This window comes from the organism of the source record quoted next, unplaced genomic scaffold (genome assembly GCF_019419815.1).
Source record: "Pyrus x bretschneideri cultivar Hongxiangsu unplaced genomic scaffold, Pyrus_bretschneideri_v1 Contig26, whole genome shotgun sequence".
NCBI classification, from domain to species: Eukaryota; Viridiplantae; Streptophyta; class Magnoliopsida; order Rosales; family Rosaceae; genus Pyrus; species Pyrus x bretschneideri.
In genome coordinates this window covers 5,212,866-5,231,250 of record NW_025999568.1, presented here as the reverse complement: position 1 = coordinate 5,231,250, position 18,385 = coordinate 5,212,866, and the positions used below count along the sequence as shown (strand labels likewise).

Here is an 18,385-nt window from a genome sequence, read left to right as displayed (position 1 = left end):
GTTTTCAGCAATCCCACGAATAAGAACACACAAATTAAGCTTTCGTGTACACACCTAAAACAGAGGGCGGTGAATTGATTACGTGGAGTTTCCTTCATGAGTTTCTCCACATGTTTCTTCTTCTATTGTGATAAACCGAACATAAAGATAAAGATTGGTGTGATGATTTTGAGCTAATAAGACGGAATAAAATGCTCTAACCTTTGCCTTATGACCTTATAGTGGTCATTTTAGGGCTAAGGTGAAGGATGGATCAACTTGAAACACAAATCGAACCCATATAAATAGCATATTTCATGATATAAAATATCATTTGCAACAAAATTCCAAAGGACAAAAAGATTAGTTGAAATGTCAAGTATACGACATTTCACAAAAACATAAAAGATTCACAATAAAAAAGAACAAGGCTTTTCTTTTGTCCAATAAAAAAATTCATAGGGAACCAGGAGGATTCTCTCCGGATCTTCAAATTATGTCTGTTTATCGTATATTGTGCGACTAATTTTTGTTAGTTGCTATTTATATTTAATTTAAAATAATTTCTGATCGCACGATGTACGATAAACGAACACAATTTCTAGGATCCTCAAATTGTTTATTGTATATCGTGTGACCAGTTTTTGTTAGTTGTTATTTATATTTAATTTAAAATAATTTTTGACAACATAATATACGATGAACAGACATAATTTAAGAATTTTCAGGATCTTGAGTATCCGGAGAGGATACTCATTCCATCGGGAATTACTGATACGGAGCATTAGCGGTTAAGGTAAGTTGACTGTTGACACACTTGACAGTTAAGTGAAACATGTGAGAAGTAAGACCCAGTTGTCCCCAATAGGTAATGAAGTACAAGAAGAAGAATCATACCTCAGCGTCAAGCTCCAAATTGTCAACAATGGTGAGGAGGAGAAGCACGACACTCACCTGGTTTTTCCTCATCTTTCTCTCTCTAATAGCCTTTGGCATCTTTGTCCCTGTCTTTGCTCTTCTACCTCCTCTCTCTTCCCACTCTCCCCACCAACAACTGCAGCACCATCCCAGCACCAAAAGGGTAAGTCTTTTCAAAATTTTCTGGTATTTTTTGAAAGTTGGAAAATTGAGTCGAAAAAGATTCTGGGTTTTGATTTCCGGGTCTGTTTGATTTTTGGGTTAAAAGGAAAGTGCATTTGAAGTTTGAACCGATTGACAATCCAAGCACATGTTTGCCCAATTGGGTTTAATTTTTTCCACTTGAAGTTTTGAAACTATAAACACGACTTTTGAGATTGAGATTTTACTTTTTGAACTGTGTTTCAGCTACCCAATAGAGGGATGATAGTAAGAATTTCCTGGTTGTATGTTTAGCAAAAAAATAAAAAAATAAAAAATATCCGGGTGACAGTTGATCATCTAGTGATTGAGGACTGAGGACTGAGGACTTTGGTTGATTCTTTTTCAGAATCAGGATCATGCCAAAAAGTTTGAAATTTCAGAGGACAAGTTCTGGAAGGATGGTCAGCCTTTCCAGATCATTGGGGGTGACTTGCACTATTTCCGGGTTCTTCCTGAGGTATTAATCTTAATTATGTCCCTGGTGGCTTTCCTGCATATGTTATTTGATCTTTTACTGCAAAGAAATATCTGCTTGCCAATGAATCCTAGTAATTATGTCCCTGGTGGCTTTCCTGCATATGTTTAGTGAAGGCTTTCTTCCATTGGTGTAGTGATCTGGGACATTATATTTTATTGATGCAGTACTGGGAAGATAGGTTGTTGAGAGCAAAGGCATTGGGATTAAATACGATTCAAACTTATGTTCCCTGGAACCTACATGAACCAAGAGCTGGTATTTTGGATTTTGACGGTATTGCAGATTTGGTTGCATTTCTCAAACTCTCCCAGAAGCTGGGTATGCTTGTAATGCTTCGACCTGGACCATATATATGTGCAGGTCAGTAGTGACTGACTGTGTCAGATCTAGGATATCTGTCTGTTGTTAAGGGGATTTTGAAATTGGTGAGTTTCTTTAGGTTAAATATATACATGCCATCTGCCCCTGTGTTACCCTACTATGCATCTTGTTACTGGAGTGTTTCTCGTATTGAACCTAAACGGAATCCTTTAATTGGTCTTTTAATTCATAGCTCTAACTGTTCTACTGCCAGGCTTGAATGTCTGAAAATTATTCGGATATTTCAGTCCCTGTTGTTTTTGCATTTGTTAATCATTTAGTTGCCATTAATTTTGGTGTTAGTGATGATATAACCAAACTGTTGATAATAAATTTTGTGCTTATATTGCAGAGTGGGATTTGGGAGGTTTCCCTCCTTGGTTACTTGCCATCAATCCAGCTCCCAGACTACGATCATCAGATCCCATTTTCCTTCAGTTGGTATGTTTTCCTTTTGGATTATCTTTTTTGTACATTTTAAATTCGTCCAAAATTGGTCTAGTCTAGTGAATGTAAGTTTTCATTAAAAGGTACTGTCTTCTGAATTCTGGTGATTCCAGTTTGATATTCAAGTACTTACCAAAATAAACAAATAATGAAATAAAAAGAAATGGTAATTGCTACTTTTTACTAGATTCTATCCTCTTATGGTTTTATTCTTAGCTTCCGATTTGTTTCTTTGTTTTTATTCCGGCGTTGTAACCCTGTGGCACATTTCAGTAAACTTATTACTCATCAAAGAATCTTTGTGCACCATATCTCTGATCATTTCTCTTGGTGCAAATGTCTCTGATAATTCTTCATTATTTTGATACGGGACTCAATGTGAACTTTAAGGTTGATACATGGTGGGGAATCCTGCTTCCAAAGGTAGCTCCCCTTCTTTATGGAAGTGGAGGTCCTGTTATAATGGTTCAGGTATGTGGATCTTTAATTTTCGGCTTGGCCTTTCTCCATGATGCTTAACAGATAGCATTACTTTGATCTTTATATCATCTTAGAGGTGTCTTAGTTATAGTTCAAAGTTGTCAAATTAGATTCAAAATCTTTGATACTTTGAGATGGTAATCTTGGAAAGTTACAGTAAAATAGGATTTTTCTGACAGATTGAAAACGAATTTGGATCATATGGGAACGACAAAGCTTATCTTCATCACCTGGTGTCAGTGGCTAGAAAGCACCTTGGGGAAGATGCAATTTTGTAAGTCATTCAGCCTTATGTTCATTGTTCTTTGGAGATGTGTTTTATTGTTATTTTGATGTGTATGCCACAGAGCAGTCATGATTCATTCATGGTGTTTGCTAATTTTGCCTATAAATATGACCTAGTTTTAAGTTTTAACCGTTATCCAGCTATTTGGATTCCGATTTCCAACTAAAATATATGAAAGAAAGGTGCTATAATTACACGACTTAGAGAAAATGGAATGGTTTTTAGGTATACCACAGATGGAGGTTCAAGGGAAACACTAGAGAAAGGAACAATTCGTGGAGATGCTGTCTTTTCAGGTAAATTCAACTTCAACGTAAACTATTACACATTAAACACCTTGGTGCATATAGCTTGATCATTAGTTTATCATTATCGTGTGTGTTCTGCTTATAACCTGACCTTTATTTTTGCAGCTGTTGATTTCACTACTGGTGATGATCCTTGGCCTATATTTGAGTTGCAAAGGGAGTTCAATGCCCCTGGGAAATCACCACCACTTTCTTCGTAAGTTTCTTGTTGGTCAAATAATTTCGTTGGTGTCAGTCAAAATGTTCATAATGTTTGCATCAGAGAGTTTTACACAGGCTGGCTTACACATTGGGGAGAGAAGAATGCGCAGACTGATGCTGCTTTTACAGCAGCTGCCTTGAAAAAGATTTTGGAAAGAAATGGTTCTGCAGTGCTTTATGTATGTTCTAAAAGTCATAATTTTCCTCTTCTTTCAAGTAAATCTTTATGGCAAGCTCGTTAACTTTAAAATTTTAAATTTCAGATGGCACATGGGGGAACAAACTTTGGGTTTTATAATGGAGCAAATACCGGTTCAGACGAGTCTGATTACAAGCCCGACCTCACTTCCTATGATTATGTGAGGAAGATTTTTCTTCTTCGTTGTAACTTGATATTAATTTGAGCTACAAACTATAAACTCACAACTGAAACACCTTATTTTCCCAGGATGCACCGATCAGGGAATCTGGGGATGTAAACAATGCAAAATTCAAAGGTATCGCTGCAAGCTGTAAATTCATTGATACAAGAGTGAAATCCTCTTGCTATGTGATACTAAAAATTTGCAACAAGATTGCTTATCATAAATGTTGTACTGCTTTCAGCAATTAGGAGGGTCGTAGAGCAACACAGTCTAGGATCTATCCCTGCAGTTCCAGCCGATAATGAGAAGAAAGCATATGGATCCATTCACGTAACTAAAACAGGGACTTTATTTGATATGATCCATTACTTTGATATGGTTGAATCCGAGAGCCCAATATCTATGGAGTCAGCGGGACAGGTGTGTAAAATTATGTCTTTGTAGCTTTATACTTGTTTGCAATTGCACATGGTGATCATGTGGTATTACGCTGAGATGAATGCTTCTTATTTTCAGATGTTTGGATTTATGTTATACGTGACTGAGTATGCTGCAAAAGACAATGGTGGCGGAGTTGTATCCATACCAAAGGTGCAGCTTTCCCTTACTATATAAAGTTAATTACCTGTTCAAATTATTCAGAGTCCAAGCCACACATCTATCTACTATATGTTGAGTGTGTATAAAATAGCCAACAATGTTTTACTAATTTGTTTGGGTTTGAACTTGCAGGTGCATGACAGAGCCCAAGTTTTTGTAATGTGCTCTTCTGAAGATGGTCATGGAAGACCAAAATATGTTGGCACTTTTGAAAGATGGTCAAATCAACCTCTAACCCTTCCTAATACGAAATGCCGCTCTAACATCAGCTTATTTGTGTTGGTACTTGAATGTCGTCTCTATTTGTTTTTCTGTTCATTCGTACTTTCATTTCTTAATGTCAAATATGCCTCAGCACATTTTTCCCCCTAATTTGATATATTCCGTTCTTCTGTTCTTATAGGTTGAAAACATGGGCCGTCTAAATTATGGACCATATATCTTTGACAGGAAGGTAAAGTCGGTACTCAATTGTACCATTTGGCATCTAACTGAAGTCTAGAATTACAGTTCTGTCAGTTTATCTCTTGACATCTGAAAAGCAAGGTGCTTCCTAGAGTAATTGACGATATTTGACTGGTATTTCGTACTCTTTTTTTCAGGGTATTCTGTCTCCTGTTTATCTTGATGGGAGAATTCTCCGAAGATGGAAAATGCATTTGATACCTATAGGAAATCTGAATGAGGTTCCTAAAATCAATCCCATAATTCAGGCTTCACATTCTGGAGTCATTACTATGTCAGCGCGCAAAAGATTAAAACCGAAAAAGTCTGGTACGGTCCCAAATACATTCTCCATGTTCTTTCCCGTACCATGTTGCAAAACCACGACATAAGCTAGGTAATTGTAATCAAGAGAAACGATGATTAAAAACATTTGCTTTCCTTTTCAGGGAATGATTCGAACGTGCCAGCATTCTATGCTGGATATATTTCTATCAGCAAAGAAGACGAAATCAAAGATACATTCATATCATTGAGTGGCTGGGGTAAAGGGATAGTGACTATTAACAATTTCAACATCGGAAGATTTTGGCCGGTAAAACAATGCTTCCATTTCCCTTGTCGTACAAATTTTCCTGTGTATGTTGGTTACAGAACATTAATTCTTTTACTCTTAAGATTTTGAAATATGGTGCATTTTGCAGTTAAGGGGACCGCAGTGTAACCTCTATGTTCCTGCTCCTGTCCTTCGGCGTGGGAATAATGTTGTGGTATGAGATCCAAAAGTTATTTTTCTGCCACTTATTTTGAGCTGAGTTATCTTCTTCTGTTTCCAGTGGCTGCAACAAAAAAACATATCGTTTCTCCTATTTTTTTCAGTGCTTACTTCGGCTTGAACATCCACTTGTTTCTGTTTTACGATTGCACAGGTCATATTTGAGTTAGAGTCCCCAAACCCGGAGCTTGTGGTACGCTTTGTTGATCAGCCAGACTTCACTTGTGGTCCAGGGAAATCGAATGTACATCAGCTTTAGTGCCACTGTTAACATGAGATGTTCGTGTATGAAAACATGGAGAACCGGACTGTATATCTCCATTTAGAAATGCTGGTCCTCCGGAATATTTTACTATCGTGTTTGTCGATTATAATTAACAGAGTAGCAGTGTACAAGGTTTCATGTTCGATAGGAAAAACAAGAAAATCAAAGAAACCTGTGTTGTACAGATTGTATGTGGAGTAACTAGAGATTAATTAAGAAGTCATCTCGTTTATTTCAAGTGTTTCAACATTGTCCTTACATTCAAAAATTCCATATCAAATGTAGCAAATCTGTTCCCGGGACGCACTGGGACAGCCAACACTAATGCTACAGAAATTACAGATTACATCTAAAGAAAAAACTCATTCCGTTTACTTCTTCGCGTCATCTTGTCTTGTTCCTACAGCTGCAGTTGCTGCTGCTGTCATGGCAGCTGCCGCTGCACCCACCTTGGCACCACCGGCAGCCTTGACCTGCACCAGCTACTTTGGCAAATGCAGCTATCCCTCCCACTAACATAGCTCTCAGGGCAACCGTTGGTTTTACTGCCATATCTTATCCCGTTACCTGCAAATTTCCATCGGTATTAGACTCTTTCTTGTTGGGCAAAGAAAACCTCAACTTGAAAATTATGCGTTCCACACCAGGAATTGATACATGAATGCACGATTACCGAACGCATCTCCCAAATGGAAATCTCTATAAATGCTAACCTTCTGCAGAATTTCATTTCATGGACGTCCTACTCCTAGAAAATATTCTCATGTTACGAAATTTAAGAGATTTCGGGTCTCTTGGACGAGGCATTTTCAGCAACAAAAAAGCCTTCAAACTACTTGAAACAAAATGGTAAAGAGTCCATCAACATACAACTTTCGCAGGCATAGTGTTTGTTGCAGACTGCAATTTTACTTGGCATAATGTTGCAGCATAACATGTAGCTCAATGCAAAATATCACATAAAAAAATAATAAAAAATCACAGAGAAATCAAATGGGTCAACAACATTTCTCCTTGCAACAATTTCCCATCTTTCAATCAGATTCCTAACCTCAAAAAGGAGGTGTCTTTTGCATAAAGCAATCAAATCACAAATACCCAGATGGTAATTTCACATATCATCATAAAATTTCATCACCCAAAATCACAAAATTCCCAATACCAACATCGCATACATGCATTCATCCATACATACATGCATACATACATACATGATGGAGGTAGAAAACGAACCTCCCAAAGAAAACAAGCTCGATTCCTGCGCAAGTTGAAAACTTTTTTATTGTCTGCAAGCAAAATTTGGGGAAGAGAGAAATCCAAACGCTGCCCCGCCTTTTATACTACTCCCAACTCTTCACAAAGGCAATGGCCTCAGTCCTCTCTCCTACAAACGACGTAGTTTCTGCACCGGGCTGCATATGGGCTAAAGGCCCAATCTTTATCAGCCCAATTAATCATATAATCGTACGACATGTCGAACCGTACCAGGTTCCTTCTTGTTCAATTCAGTCTCTGCAGTCTGCTGGTGCACAAATCAAAGATCAAACCTTTTTCCATTTCCGGAGAATCTGTACGGCGGAGAGAGAATGGAGCATTCGTACTCCGGTGGCGGCGGAGGAGGAGGAAGCTGGAATATGATTCCAAGCGTGCCGACTCACAGTAACCCCTCTACGCCGTCGAGCCAGGACCATATGTACATCCATCATCAGCAGCAGCAGCAACAACAGCAGTTTCAACATCAGCAGCAGCGTCTTCTTCTTCAACAACAACAGCAGCAGCAGCAACAGCAGCAGCAGCAACAACAGCAGCAGCAGCAGCATCACCAGTCGCTCGCCTCACATTTCCATCTCTTCCATGTACCCAAGTTCAAAAACCCTAACATTTATATATATGTATGTATGTACAATCATAAATGCGTATTGGTTGTGAATTTTTGCTTAGTTTTGTTGGGTTTGGTTTGGTATAATGCAGTTGGTGGAGAAATTAGCTGACACGATCGAGAATGGAACCAGGGATCAGCAGTCTGATGCATTGGTATTATTTTGTAATTGGGGTTTTTATATGAATATATTTTTTTTGTTAAAGTTGTTATTTTGAAGTTTTGTGATGAATTTAGGGCTGAATTTATGAATTGTGTTATGGGTTCTGATAGGTTAGCGATCTGAAGAACCATTTTGAGAAGTGCCAGCAGCTGCTCAACTCCATATCTGGATCGATCGGCACCAAGGCTATGGTAATTGAGTTGTTTTGATTGTTTGGTTGCAGAATAATCAATGGGGTATGACATTGTTTAGTGTGATAGTTTTATGTATAATATGGTCTTGCTTAAGGTATCCGGCATGTTATGTTGTCAGTCCATTTGGTTCTGAATTTAAACATGGCCAATGATTCGGGTTAATAATTTGGTAGCAGAACATGCCACACTCTATAGCATGGTAGCATTTTCTTAGTATTGGAGTGGAATGTTGAAGATTTGTGTGGCTTTTGGTTGTAGACAGTTGAGGGACAGAAGCGAAACTTGGAAGAAAGTGAGCAATCGTTGCATCAGAGGAGGTGTGTACACTCAAGTGCTCTGTTGGATGTACTAAGACTACGTAAATATATTGGTTTCTGGATTCAATTATATGACATGTTGCTTTTGTTCTCGTTATCGACTTGAATTCCAGGGACTTGATGACCAAGTACAGAAAATCTGTTGAAGACCTCCTCAAGTCTGAGCCGTAGCTGTTTGTGAATTGCAAAGCCATCTTTCTTCCTTTTAAAAGTAGAACTCGTAATTTTTTTTTCCCTTGGCATTTAGCGCCTTGCTGTTTCAGAATTTCGATCAAGTAACTATATATATGTTCTTTGCTGTTTCTGACTTCACCCGTCTCAGAAATCAGAATAAGGAATTGTGTGTTTATTGTTTACGATCTCCAAAGCGTTATGCAACAAGCTACTTACCACCATTTTGAAACATGAATTCAGGTCACAACTGCCGAAATTCTAAAGGAAGCACGGGCGGCGAGCTTTGGATAGTTTTTGTTTTCTGGTGTACCGTATGTTCATTAGTTATTGAGCAGATTTTTAAAGTTATTGTTGTACATTGAGGCTGATTTCTGTATCTGATTTTAGCTACTGCGTGTTGTCATTTCCCCTGCTCTTTGTGTCTATAGACAATTTCATGGAATGAGATGGAGATTTACCGACACTTTTTGGTTCCTTCGTAAGCCATCAAATCTCCTGCCGTTGTTTTTGTGCACGTTTAAGTCCGATAATACTCGAATCACGAACATAAATCCCAAACATTTAGTCTAAAACCTCATGTCAAAATGCTCCCTCACGGTGCCAACGTTGATTTGAAATGCATTACAAAACATACGCAAAACTTGCCCTAATCTCTCATCTTTTTCGCATTATGTACTGTCAAACTCAAGCCGATTATAATTTCACTCGAGTTTGCTACTTTGTTCATCAGACCGGAGACCTGGACTGACTCCTATGCACACTCCTCTAAGCTCTGAACTTAACATACATTGCGCATGGAGAAATTCTTATGTGCGGCCGCGCTTAAACACCAGCACCCTCACAAGGGGTTAGACCGTGTGTGAAACGTATAGTAATATTTTCAATACCTTGACGCTTATTAACTTGTTAATCATAAATTTTATTGAAATTAAGATTACTTGCATGCACATATTGTGTGATAGTTCTGATTTGTGCAATGCTTATCTGGTTTTACCCAAAAAATAGACCAACAACCTCTTTCTATTTTTTGGCTAATGATCAGATTAAGACACCAACCTAAATTAATCACATTTCATTAGCCAAAAATATCAAAAACTTCCCAACAGAAACCGTTAAGATCTCTGCCTCTCTGTCTCTCTTGTGTGTCCACCTTTCCTCTCATCTCTCCCCATCCCTCATTCCCCCTTCCATCTTCACTTCCATTGAGAAAATAAGGGAAACCCCCCAGAAAAAAAAGCCTCATCAAGAAAAAAAACCGCCTCTACCACCCCCGCCGGAAACGCATCCGATTCCAACAGCACCAACAACGCATCAACCCCCAAAAAAGAAAAGAAATTTATCATGAGTAGTAGTAGCCATAGCCATAAACACACTCATCACATTTCCACGACAACAACCAAAACACCACCAACCAAAGGCAACGCCAACGCCAACACGCAGGCTTGCGCTGCGTGCAAATACCAGCGCAGAAAGTGCGCCTCTGACTGCATTCTAGCCCCCTACTTCCCCCACGACCGCCAGCGCCAGTTCCTCAACGCTCACAAGCTCTTCGGTGTCAGCAACATCAAGAAAATCATCAAACACCTTGACCAGCCGGACAAGGACGATGCCATGCGCACCATCATCTTCCAGTCTGACGTTCGCGCCAACGACCCTGTTGGCGGTTGCTACAGAATCATTTGCGAGCTGCAGCGCTTGATCGAGTACAACAAGGCCGAGCTTGACATTGTTCTTCACCAGCTAGCCATATGCAGAGCACAAGCACAAGAAGTTTACCAACAACACAAACCGATTCAAATGCCGGAAATCGGAGATCAAAACGCGTGCGATCCGTCGATTAAAGTGGACCCTTGGAGCTTGTACGGCAACCCAATGGGGCATTTTTATTACATTCAACAACCTCAGCCTCCTCACCATGCAGTTGCACTGCAACAAGAACAATCGCAACAACAACAACAACAACGAGTGCCTTATGTGTTTGTTCAAAACAATACTAATAGCAACAACAATAGTGACAGTACTAATGGGGACCCACATCCATATCCACATCAACATTTGTATGAAGACTTGAGCATGTGGGCCATGCAGGATTCTGTGTCTTGCTTGGATATCAAGCAATGTGGTGGTGGGATGAATGGGATTACCAACGTATGTGAGGATTTGAAGCCGTTCGTTGATCAGATTGCTTGTGGTGACGATCATGAGAGAAATAATGGGGAGGTGATCGATATTAATGGCGATCATCAACAAAGGTTATTAGTGACAAACACAGAATTACTCATGTCATCCTAATGTTTTTTTTTTAACTTCATTCATTTATTTATTTAGTTTTTATTTTTAAATTGAGGTAGATAGTTGGGTTAGGTTCGAGGGTAAGGTTGTTTTACCCCTTGAGCTAGAAATCCCTAGGTGTTTTTTAATTGTAAGTTAGCTATTCTTCTTTGTGATTTAAGAACTGAGTCAATAAAATGACCTTTGTTCCTATTTTTATTTTTTTTGTTCAATATCCAAATTTATTAGAGTTAGTTGTCTAACATTATTCTTGCGTTACAAAGAGAAATTTAGACAACTAACCCCTCAAAATCCCTCGATGATTGGTTGAACCCCCTCTGAGACTCCCTGGGAAGCATTCGAAGCCCCTTTGAGTGGTTCAAATTCTAAAATTTGATAAAAACGAATATCTAAAAGTCTTTTAACATGCACACGATCAGAATTTCTCATTCATCCTCACATATTTTACCAGTTGTTGAGCTCACTTAGAACCAGTCATCTTTTTTTAGCTCAATTCTTTTAATTAATTAGTGTTTTCCTATTGGTGTTATTAGGTTTGGTAAACGGATGTGAGAATGCACAATTTCCCCCATAAAGAAGTTTTTAATTTTGTAGAATAAGACCATGTCCAATGCTCAGGTCTAAACCCAAAATTTAGGACATCTAAAAACAGATTTTGGCCCTCCAAACAATGGGAAAATTAAACCAACACCACTTAAACATTACAGATCTCAGTTAAATTTTTGTTGCATTGTGCCACCTACGGCTAACTTCATCAATTTTTCCATTCATAAAGTTGCAGGTGATTTACGCATGAATGTTCAAACTAAGTTGGTACCGATATTCTAGCCATCAATAAAAAGGTCAAGTGCAAATCACTCACAACTTTTTGGACGAAAGAATAGATGGAGTTAGGCTTTTAAGTGGCATACCGCAACAACATAACAAATTAATGGACTAGTTTTCTTTGTTGGGGGTGGCAAATTGCAACAATGCATACAGTATGGTGACATTGATATTGACAGTATAACTGAAGTCTCCAAGAATAACGCAATCCAATTTATCATTTGGAAACGTTTACATTTGTAGCCAGTTATGTTGAATCATTCTCTTATTGAGCAAATAACCCTCGCTCTCCATCTGAAGCGCCAAGTCTTGAAGGATACCTCAAATCAACTCAAAGCCTACTTGCATAGTGTCCCCTGCCGAGAATGTTGAGAGAACTTGCCCCACTAACCTGGACAGAAGGAATACTGCACGTGGGTACAATATTCCTTGTCAGGAGACTACCACATGGTTTCAGGCTGATCATGTGCTCTGATGTGTTGCAACATGGGCAGCTAGGACGCCACCTTTACAACAGCTAGGACGCCACCTTTACAACATTTGTTTATTGCATGCGTGTGTGTAAGATGTATATAAAACAACTGCCATTACAGCAGTTCATATTTAACACAACAAAACATTAAACTTAATATGGTATCAGAGCTTAGGCAATCCTTTGCTCTGCTCTGCCTTCACTCTTCCGCTGCTATATTGTGAACAGCGACATCTGTTACTGCAGCAACCAGTGCACTGCAAGCTGCACACTCGCTGCCTTGCCGTCGCAAAGCTGCTACACAGCCATCGTCGTTGCTCTACCTGTCACAGCCATTAAGCACAGCCGCAGAGCACAGCCATTGCACACTGCCTGCCGACATGGCAACTGACTCTTCCAGCAAACACACCAAATACGAAGATCCCAACGATCCTCTTTATCTTCATCACTCTGATCAGCCTGGAGCGATCCTCGTCACACACCCTTTGAATGACGAAAATTACTCCACTTGGAGCCGAGCCATGGCCATGGCCCTCAATGCCAAGAACAAGGAAGGATTCATCAATGGATCCATTAAAAGGCCCGAGTCTGCATCCACAAGTGAATTCCAACAGTGGACTCGTTGCAACAACCTCGTGAAATCCTGGCTGCTCAACTCTGTCTCGAAAGATATCGGAGCAAGTGTCATCTACAACAATGTTGCAGCTGATATTTGGAATGAGTTGAAGGAACGTTTCTCTCACACAAACAGTGTACATCTCTTCCATATTGAACAAGAGATACATGGAAGTGTTCAAGGAAATTTGAACATTGGTGTATATTATACCAAACTGAAAAGCTTTTGGGATGAACGTGATGCCATGTGCACTCTTCCAACCTGTACATGTGGAGCTGCAAAAGAATTAATGCAATTTCAGCAAAGTCAGAAAACCATGAAGTTTCTCATGGGCCTCAATGAATCCTACGCTGCGGTTCGTGGGCAACTTTTACTTATGGATCCCCTCCCTGTTGTCAACAAAGCTTTCTCACTTATTATTCAAGATGAGAAGCAAAGAACAGTTTCAATGCATGCTCCTGGAAAGTCCTCAGTCACCGATACTGCAGCTTTCGCCGTGCGGGATAACATGCGAAACTCTGGTAGGAATTTTTCTCCAAGAAATTCCCATCTAAAATGTGGTCGTTGTGATGCAACTGGACATACTTCAGATACCTGTCGTGCACACCTCAAGTGCGACTACTGTAATTGGAGAGGTCACACCATTGATCAATGCCGCAAACTGAAAAAAGGGAAAGACAACAGCAATAGGGGAGATTATCAGGATCGCAGGGGTTCCAATTCCAAGGCTAATCACCCTATGAAATACTTCACCACAAACAGCCAGCGTATGCACATTTGCGAGTGTTTGGTTGCTTATGTTTTTCTTCCACCCACCACCATCGTCCCACAAAATTTGGTGCAAGAGCCACACGGTGTCTTTTTCTTGGGTATCCATATGGCACAAAGGGATATCGAGTTTACGACCTTCACACGGGTAAAATCTTTATCTCCCGTGATGTTATTTTCCATGAACATGTGTTCCCTTTTTCATCTTCTGCTGCAGTTTCACCACTTGTGTTTCCACATACTCAAGATACTGCCTATGATGATCCCATCATTCATCCGTCCATTCTACTGGAGCAGGATTCCGTCGATCCATCCTCTTCTTCGCCGGTGAGTCCTGTTTCGGTTTCATCTCCTTTTCTTTCCACCTCACCACCTCATCTTAAACGACCCACTCATGCACCTGGTTATCTTCAACAATATCACATCGACATCAACCTCCCTTCTCGGTCCGTCCCTTCATCTCACTCGGCGTTGACCAAAGTACCAGGTACTCCTTACCCTTTGTCTGATGTCCTCACATACGATCGTTTATCTGCTCGACATCGTGCTTTCACCACTTCCATTTCAGCTGCCATAGAACCCAGCTCATTCTCACAGGCTATATGCGACTCTCACTAGCGTTTCGCTATGGAAGAAGAACTGGCAGCCCTTGCTGCGAATAGGACATGGTCTCTGCAAGAAGCCGGTTGGATGTAAATGGGTTTACAAAATCAAATTTCGATCCGATGGATCCATTGAGAGATATAAAGCACGCTTGGTTGCCAAAGGTTATAGCCAAATTGAAGGCTTAGACTATTGAGATACCTTTGCTCTGGTTGCAAAATTGACTACAGTTCGTCTACTCCTTGCTGTTGCCTCGGTCCAACAATGGCACCTCCACCAGCTTGATGTTAATAATGCTTTCCTCCATGGTGATCTTGAAGAAGATGTCTACATGTCATTGCCTCCTGGTTTCGGACGAAAGGGGGAGACACGAGTTTGTAAACTTCATAAATCTTTGTATGGGCTTAAGCAAGCCTCTCGTCAATGGTTTATCAAACTCTCTTGTGCTCTTAGAAAGGCCGGTTATCAACAATCCAAGGCAGATTATTCATTGTTCGTCCGAAACCATGATGGTAAATTCACTGCCCTCCTTGTCTATGTTGATGATATTATCTTGGCAGGAAATAACATACAAGCAATTGAAGATACCAAGTCTTTTCTTATGAAGCAATTCAAGTTGAAAGACCTTGGCCAATTAAGATATTTCTTGGGCATTGAAATTGCTCGCTCTAGCAAGGGGATCACCTTCTCACAACGAAAATATGCCCTTGAAATACTTGAGGATGCAGGTCATCTTGGCGCAAAACCAGCCACCTCTCCTATGGAGCAAAACTTATCACTCAGAAAGGACGAAGGACAATGGGTTACTGATCCTTCCTCTTATCGACGACTTGTTGGGAGACTAATCTACCTGACAATCACGCGCCCTGACTTGGTGTATGCTGTCCATATTCTTAGTCAATTTATGGAGAAGCCTCGAACTCCACACTTGGAGGCAGCCCAGCGAGTCTTACGATACGTTAAGCACACACCAGGGCAAGGTATTTTTCTTTCTGCAAGAAGTCCAATTCAATTGAATGCTTTTTGTGATGCGGATTGGGCCAGATGTCGAGACACACGACGTTCTACCACCGGATACTATGTATTTCTTGGAGAATCCTTGATCTCCTGGAAAAGCAAGAAACAAAATACTGTGTCACGTTCTAGTGCAGAGGCGGAGTATCGTTCAATGGCAGCAACTTGTTGTGAAGTCACTTGGTTGAAATCTGTTCTACAAGACTTGGGTATCAAACATAAACGTCCAGTCAAGTTATATTGTGATAATCAAGCGGCACTTCACATCGCTTCGAATCCGGTCTTTCACGAAAGAACCAAACACATAGAAATTGACTGCCATCTTGTACGAGAAAGGGTTCAAAGTGGAATGATCGAGACATCTCACATCTCAACCATGAAACAACCAGCCGACATCTTCACAAAGCCACTGAGCTTATACCAGTTTACGACTTTGCTTTGCAAGTTAGGAATAATCAACATTTATTCCAAACTTGAGGGGGAGTGTTGAGAGAACTTGCCCCACTAACCTGGACAGAAGGAATACTGCACGTGGGTACAATATTCCTTGTCAGGAGACTACCACATGGTTTCAGGCTGATCATGTGCTCTGATGTGTTGCAACATGGGCAGCTAGGACGCCACCTTTACAACAGCTAGGACGCCACCTTTACAACATTTGTTTATTGCATGCGTGTGTGTAAGATGTATATAAAACAACTGCCATTACAACAGTTCATATTTAACACAACAAAACATTAAACTTAATAGAGAACATAAAGAATTTATCGTTTCACCTTGATCCAACTCGCCCCGGATTTTTTTCAACCCCTTTGTCTTCGCTGAGATCCTCAACTTTGATGACTCCTCCCATCTCCCGCTGTCAGCATATATAATCGACAACATAATGTAGTTCCCGGTCATTTCAGAGTTCATAGTGATAACGTTGATGGCGGTTTCTTCTGCAATATCTGTATTCTTGTGCATCTTACAAGAATTAAGGACACCAAAAACACAAGCATTGGGTTCCATTGATATGTTTTTCACAATGTTGCTTCCTTCCTGCAATAACCCAGCACGGTCGAGAACATGCACGCGTAGTGCTCCATTTATAACCTTATCATTGTACAATTTCTGGCTCCGCCACTACCACAAACAAAGAAAACATATATGATAAGTGATAACTTTGATTGGAAAATTTGTTTCGTTTTCCTTCCAGGCATACACCTGAAGGAGGGGGAACATTAAAAGACCAGCGTAAAACATTCACGTAATAACTTTCATTAGGGGAATTGTTTCAAACTCACACGTACACAACTTGTACTATAGAACCTGGGATTAAACATTTAAAATTTTTTTAAGCATATTCCACCAACACCAACTCACAATAAGTTCGATCATATCATCTACTTCTCACTGTTGGGGGACTTTTAGGTCGAGGTGGACTTGGGCTTTGAGAATATCCTCTTGTCTTAGTGCGGATTCGTCCTGGAATATCTTGAAAGAGATAGCTTGTCTTAAGAAATACCCCGGTAATATCAACGACTCGAAGATAGCATGATTGATCAAGATAATGACTTGCTCAAGTGAAGTGTTGTGTGGAAGCTAGAAGATTATCAGTTTACATGAGAGAGAAAGGGTTTGCATGGTTGCATGGCATTCTTAGTTGCATGATTTGGGCTTTCTCGGGGTGATAGTAAGGCTTCTAATGGCTGAGATGTTCTATGGAAGGTTGTGGGAATCACTAAGGTTGCATGAATGGTGATTCTTGAGACTTGGAGTGTGCTTTTGGGCTAAATAGAATTCTATGGGCTTCTTCCTGGGTGGTTTCACTTACTACGTTATCTCTATTTCTCCATGTGTTACTCTGTGTGTTCCTCTAATTCCCCCTCTAATGGCTTCTCTCCCTCATATTGTGGATGAAGGGTTCTTCTCTAGGCTTCAAAGGAATCTCCCTTTGTGGCTTGGTCTTCCCCTTCTTTCTCCCTAGCCCTCCTATTATTCCCATTTTGGTGTAAAATAGCTACACTGTTGAGACTTGCAGTTTACTTCTTCTCGAGACATAGGCTTTCCCAGGGCAGTCTTCCGCATGTGCTACTTCTGGTAAGTGCGCTCATGGCTTTCGCACAGTTGGTTGTCTGTGCAGACTGGGAAGGGAAAGTCATCATTAAATGTCTGACTTGCTGGGCTTAACATACATTGAATGCAAGAACCTAGTTTAGTCCTAACCAAGGGAGTTGGCTTGCTAGGAAAGGGGTAAACTAGGTTAATTCTCTCTCAATGAGGCCTGCATGAGATACAAAGGGTATAGGCTTGGATCTTTGGGCTCCCAAGTAGCCTAAACTCTTCCATGACCTTGATTCCACGTAAGCTCGATAATCTTCCGTAACCATCCACACCACAATCCACTTGACAAGCCCTGAATATGTGACTTGGGCTTAGCATGGTAGTGATTAGCATGAGGAAGTGGCATGAGTATCCGGCTTAATTGGCATGGCATGTTTGTAAAAATATTCCTTATCAATCTCATGCCTTGGCATGTATTTAGGCTTGAATGTAGGTTTTGCATGACAATTGGGCCTTGAGACTTGTTTGGATTGGTGTTTGACATTTTTGGGCCCCAACACTCACTTTCGCAACGTTTTGGCACATAGTTGCTAGAATAACTAAGACAAATATACAACCGTCTCAACCACATCATGGTCCAAGTAAGGCCGAATTCCAATCAGAAAGAGCCATTGCAGTAAGACATGATAATCGTGATTCTTCAAACTCGACAATGTCTTAGCGTCCAAAGCTTCACTGCTGCCTAAAACTTTCTTACAAGTTCCTCTATAATGTTGTTGTGACACGAAAATCTTAATAAAATAATTGAGTTATGTAGCCGACAGTGTTTAAAAAACTCACCCCAAGGCGTGCCTAGGCGGCCTTGGAGGCAAGGCGCGACGAAAACCTTTGTGGGAGTGGGCGAAAACTCAC

At 40.3% G+C, this 18,385-nt stretch overlaps 4 protein-coding genes across 4 annotated transcripts; 3 read left to right on the top strand and 1 right to left on the bottom strand.

Annotated features, from left to right (window-relative positions):
- Positions 1–849: 849 nt before the first annotated feature.
- On the top strand, positions 850–6,342 carry LOC103933119 (beta-galactosidase 17). Its single transcript, XM_009342766.3, has 19 exons — positions 850–1,060; positions 1,448–1,558; positions 1,744–1,939; positions 2,292–2,380; positions 2,777–2,857; positions 3,046–3,140; positions 3,378–3,448; positions 3,566–3,656; positions 3,723–3,840; positions 3,925–4,020; positions 4,110–4,158; positions 4,268–4,446; positions 4,543–4,617; positions 4,759–4,908; positions 5,030–5,080; positions 5,229–5,400; positions 5,520–5,665; positions 5,775–5,840; positions 6,000–6,342. Exons 1-19 carry the CDS (start codon positions 851–853, stop codon positions 6,102–6,104), a joined length of 2,151 nt encoding a protein of 716 aa, XP_009341041.2. The 5' UTR covers position 850; the 3' UTR covers positions 6,105–6,342.
- Positions 6,319–6,677, bottom strand: LOC103933120. The gene is given in 2 exon segments (XM_048587158.1): positions 6,319–6,583; positions 6,585–6,677. Coding segments are annotated over 2 exon segments (180 nt in total). The 5' UTR covers positions 6,663–6,677; the 3' UTR covers positions 6,319–6,481.
- An 889-nt stretch (positions 6,678–7,566) lies between these two features.
- LOC103933118 (mediator of RNA polymerase II transcription subunit 9) lies at positions 7,567–9,300 on the top strand. Its single transcript, XM_048587157.1, is given in 6 exon segments — positions 7,567–7,632; positions 7,634–7,966; positions 8,082–8,144; positions 8,263–8,343; positions 8,605–8,663; positions 8,777–9,300. Coding segments are annotated over 6 exon segments (645 nt in total). The 5' UTR covers positions 7,567–7,581; the 3' UTR covers positions 8,835–9,300.
- Positions 9,301–9,814: 514 nt separating this feature from the next.
- On the top strand, positions 9,815–11,479 carry LOC103933117 (LOB domain-containing protein 22-like). Its single transcript, XM_009342764.3, has one exon. It carries the CDS (start codon positions 10,179–10,181, stop codon positions 11,127–11,129), a length of 951 nt encoding a protein of 316 aa, XP_009341039.2. The 5' UTR covers positions 9,815–10,178; the 3' UTR covers positions 11,130–11,479.
- Positions 11,480–18,385: the final 6,906 nt, after the last annotated feature.